General features: G+C 56.1%; 1 protein-coding gene across 1 annotated transcript in view; it reads left to right on the forward strand.

Moving 5' to 3' along the window:
• The first annotated feature begins 3,098 nt into the window (after positions 1-3,098).
• The window catches only part of DMKN (dermokine), a 13,511-nt gene continuing 11,963 nt past the window's right edge, over positions 3,099-4,646 (forward strand). The window contains exons 1-4 of the mRNA XM_040634386.1: positions 3,099-3,476; positions 3,752-3,952; positions 4,065-4,121; positions 4,406-4,639. Coding sequence (XP_040490320.1) covers positions 3,099-3,476; positions 3,752-3,952; positions 4,065-4,121; positions 4,406-4,639 — 870 coding nt within the window. The remainder of the gene's footprint in view (positions 3,477-3,751; positions 3,953-4,064; positions 4,122-4,405; positions 4,640-4,646) is intronic.

Consider the following 4,646-nt stretch of genomic DNA (forward strand, 5'->3'; position numbering starts at 1 on the left):
TCCCTGCTCCAGCCACAATGGTCCACAAATAGAGTAAGTAGTTTCCTGCCCCAGGGCCTTTGCACTGCTGTCCTTCCACTTGGGATACTCTATCCCCAGACATCCTCATGGCTCACTGTCTCACTTCCTTTGGGTTTCAGTTCATAGGTCACATCTCAAAGAGCCTTTCCTGATTACCCGATTTAAAATACTCTGCCTTCTCTAGTCCCTCACCTCACTGTATTTTTCTTCATTAGTGCTCACCACCTGATATGTTTATTGTCCAACCTCCTCACAATGAGTGTGAGCTCCCTAAGGAGAGAGATGTCGATGATCTTCTTCCACGCTGCACCCCCCTGCCTAGAACAGGTGTGACATACAGCAGGTACTCAATAAGTACTTATGGAATGAATGAAGTAGTGGCTTAGAAAAGCGGAGGGTCTTAGACATGAGGTCGGGCAGATTTGTGGACGCCATTAGGTACAAGAACAAAAGACGCATGGGGATGCAGGAGAAAAAGCTGTTTGGAGTCAGACAGACCTGGGTCATATTCGGACACCACCATTTTACCACCATCTTTTAAAATACACTATTATGTGTGTGTTTACCAGCCCTGGGCCTTAGTTACCTCACCTGTAAAATGGGAATGTGTACTCCCCCCGCCCTGGGGTTGTCGTAAGGATTAAATGAGATCATGCATGTGGAAGCGCTTAGCCTTCTGTTTGGTTCACAACAGGTATTTCATAAATGTGCCTGCAGACCACGTGAGGTGACTCTCAGGTCCAGAGATGTCTGAGGGTACTTTTCCCCAGAAGACAGAACATGGGAGTGGATGGGAGCATCCAGCTGGTTCAGGAACATGGCTTTGAATAAGTCTGAATCACACAGTGAGAGCCATGCCCTTTTCTCAATTTTCTCTAAAGCTCTCTGATTATGTCAGAGAAGAAGACTCAATTTCTGTGCTCCTGTACCTCGAATACCCCCCTCATACTTGCCAATCTCCTTTTTTTAAACACAGGAGCCACAGCCAGCCATCATGTAACACCGTTGTGTGCTTCTCACTATGTTTTCTGGTACTTTCTATTTGTGGGCAAGTGATCCTGGCTTTCCACTTAGAGTAGCAACATAAAATATACTTAAAAAAGTAAGCTGGCTTAAAGAAAAATATCAGTAGCAGAGATGGGCCAAGGGGCAGATACACAGCACGGTGAAGGCGGTGTCCCGGGAGGGAAGTGCGGGAAGGAGTGTCCAAGGCAGGGAGCACCCTATCTCCAGCCCCACGGCCCTGCCCTTGGAAGCGGGAGCAGCCGGCTCAGGGGCTGAGGTGGCCATCAGCAACCTGGAGGCCTCAGATTTGCTCCTGCCCCCTGCCCTCCATAAGGCCCCAGGGCAAAACCACCACCAATTCCATCCGGAGAAGAATGAAGGTTTTGACAAGCAAGGGGAGATTTGAGACAGATGACGACAGAATGTGCTGGGAGCAGGGTTTAGGAGTGGGGCAGGCCTGGGCTTGGCTTTGGCTCTACCACACACCACCATTCCGCTCTGAGCCCCAGGTTCTGTGTCTCGAAACGGGATAATAGTAAGACTATCTCCCAGGGCTGTGTGAACCTTCAAGCGCTTACTCCGGCACCGGGCACGCAGAACCGTGGATAGACTGGAGCTGCAATGACAATTACCATGATGATTACCACTACCACCATTACCACTATCGTTAGAGAGAGAATAACAGGGAGGTAGGAGGCACCCGGGACAGACAGGGATTGTGTTTACGTGGTGAGAGCTGTTGGATATTACAAGTTGGGGTGCGGGTGTTGGGGTGGAGAGAGACTGACTGAGAGACATTGAGAAAGGCGGATGGAAACCGGCCCCTCCTAACTTGGCAATGAGTTCCAGTGATACAAGGCCGGAGACAAGTGGGAGGCCCCGGGGCCCTGGGAGCAGAGAAGCGGCTGGGTGCTGGACAGGGGTGAGACGGGGAAGATGCCTGAGCTCTGTATTCTGAGCTGGGATGGGAGAGGGCCATGCTGCTGACTGAGGGCCCTGGCAGGGGTGGGGTGGGGGGCTCATGCTGACCCCTCCTTCCCTGCCGGTGAGGCCAGGCCCTGGGGAGACTGGGGGGTGGGTGGGGCGAGCAGCAGTCTCAGTCGTCTCAGGAGGCTCTGAGCTCACACACGTGCCCCTGTGGGCCAGGTAAACAGGATGGGTGCCTGGGTCAGCTGCTCCCTCCCACTCATCCCCTGAGGGTGGCTGGCCCGCCCAGTTCCCTGCTCCGCACCCAGCTTTCCCAGCCAAAACCAGCCCAAATGCTGAGACGCCCTGATGACCCGTCTTGGGCCGGACACTTCCTTCCTCGGTACCTGGGGTCCCCACTGAGGCAGTCTCACAGCTCCCAGACTCTCTTTGGGCCGGAAGGCATGGAAGTCACCTTTAGGTGGTAGTATGGGAGGGAAGAGAGATGGGAGAGAAAAAGGCCACCAAAACTGAGAGAGTAAGGCCAAGAAAGGGCAGCTGCCTCTCACTCTGGTGCCCCTGACCCAGGCTGGCTTACATCTCAGGTGGGTCCCGCCCCACTGGGTTCCCTACGTTTGTCTCCTGGTTGGGTCCCGCCTGTGGATCCTTTCTCCTGAGTCCTCTCCACCACCACCACCTCTAAGAGATACCAACCACCTATCTCCTCAGATGCCCCCATCCCCACCCTGCGCCCCAAATTCCTGGGGTTGGGAAATCGGAACACTTTTGCACCTGCCTCATCCCATCTCTTCCTCCCTCTCTGATGCTCGGGCTCCCTCTCTGTTTCAACACAGACTCTCAGACTCACAATTACAGCTCATTACCCTATCGGTGGCTGGCCCTGAGTCACGAGGGAGGGACTCTGGGATACCCAGCCCTGTCACCTTCTCCCAGGCCACAGTATAAGGAGTAGCGGCAGGGAGGAGGACTCTGGGAAGGCAGGGGAGTCTGGGAAAGGAGAGAGAAGGCTGTGGACTTAGAGGGACGGAGAGTAAGTCAGGAGAAAGCGCACAAAAGAGGGCACACACAGACACGGAGGGGGAGGAAGGGCAAAGAGAAGAAAACTCGGGTGGGAAGAAGACAGGAGGGAGAGGAGTGAGGGAGAGATGAAGTCACAGGGCTCCCTGGCTTGTCTCCTCCTGGCCCTGTGCCTGGGCAGTGGGGAGGCTGGCCCACTGCTGCGAGGAGGGGAGAGCGCTGGAGCAGGTGCTGGGGAGGCCGTGGGACATGGGGTGGGAGATGCCATTGGACAGGGGGTGGGAGACGCCATTAGCCATGGAGTCGAAGAGGCTGTTGGCCAAGGGGCTGGAGAGGCAGCCCGCTCTGCAACCAGGGAGGTCATGGCCCATGGCATGGGGGAGGCATCCCATGTCCTTGGAAACACTGGGAGTGAGGCTGGCAGACAGGTTGAGAACATCATTCGACATGGAGGAGATGGCACCCACAGCTCCTGGCAGGGGATGCCTGGCAGCAACAGTGCTTGGGTGAGTAGCTGGAAGCTGGGAGTGGAAATGGGAGGCTGTGGGCAGTTGGGCTGAGAATCCTGGGTATCAGTTGGAAGGATGATTGGGTCTCTTATTTGTGGCTGTCTGGGGTGGTTTCCCTCCATGTGATGGTGCATGCTGCTTCTACTGCGCTGGGGTCTGCCTCTACCTGCCTCTGCCTATGTCCTGCTGTCCCTGCCCTCCCCTATCACAGAGGGGGAAGGGCACGCACACTCAGTGCAGGTGTGTTGCTCTTGCAGGGAACTAACGGCCAGCCTCCAACTGGAGGCCATGGCATCTTTGGCTCTGAGGGTGGCTCTGGAGGCCACAGCCAGGGCAATCCTGGAGGTGCGGGGACTCCCTGGGGCCAGGGATACCCTGGAGGTTCAGATGGCAGCTTTGGAACCCACTCTCAGGGAGGCTCCCGGGGCCAAGGAGGCAATGGAGGGTCTTTCAGCTCGGGCACCAACGCTCAGGTACAGTAACCACCCGAGCCCTGATGCATGCCACCTCCTGCCCTTCAAGCCCACTCTCCATGCCTCCTCATCTTTCTGTCAGTACCCACACTGAGCCTCCTCCTCTCTGCAGGGGACTGTGGTTCAACCTGGTTACGGCTCAGTGAGAGGCAGCAACTCACATACGGAGGTAAGAGGAAGAGTCTGGGGAAGAAGACGGTGTCGGGGTGCATGTGACAGAAAGTAGGAGAGATGAAGAGGAAAGAAAGAAGGATGGGGGGCTGAGGTGTAAGGCAGATTGGACAGGGAAGAGATGGGCCAGGTGAGGAGGCCAGGAAGAGGGGAGGGAGTGGGATGGGCATGGGGCAGAAACACGTGGGGAAAGAAGGCCAAGCCACAGGAAGCAGGAGAGCCTGGCCTGTGGCGGTGGCTTTGACTGAAAACTCACCTGTCCCTGGTAACTTTCCTCCACAGTGCACCAACGCCCCGCCATCCGGCTCAGGCGGAAGCTCTAGCAGCCCCGGGGTAAGGGGACTGGAGGTTGGAGGCATTTTGTGCTGGGAGAAGACAGAATGTCGATTCCCCTCAGACTGCTCACGGGGAATTTGCTGGAACAAGACAGGGAAGGGAGGGAGGGAAGCAAACACCCCTGGTGTTCTCACTCTGGTCTTTCTGGACCTTAGGAAGGCGGCAGTGGCAGCAGTGGCAGTGGCAG

This window comes from Ursus maritimus, unplaced genomic scaffold (assembly GCF_017311325.1).
Source record: "Ursus maritimus isolate PB19 unplaced genomic scaffold, ASM1731132v1 scaffold_19, whole genome shotgun sequence".
Classification (NCBI taxonomy): domain Eukaryota; kingdom Metazoa; phylum Chordata; class Mammalia; order Carnivora; family Ursidae; genus Ursus; species Ursus maritimus.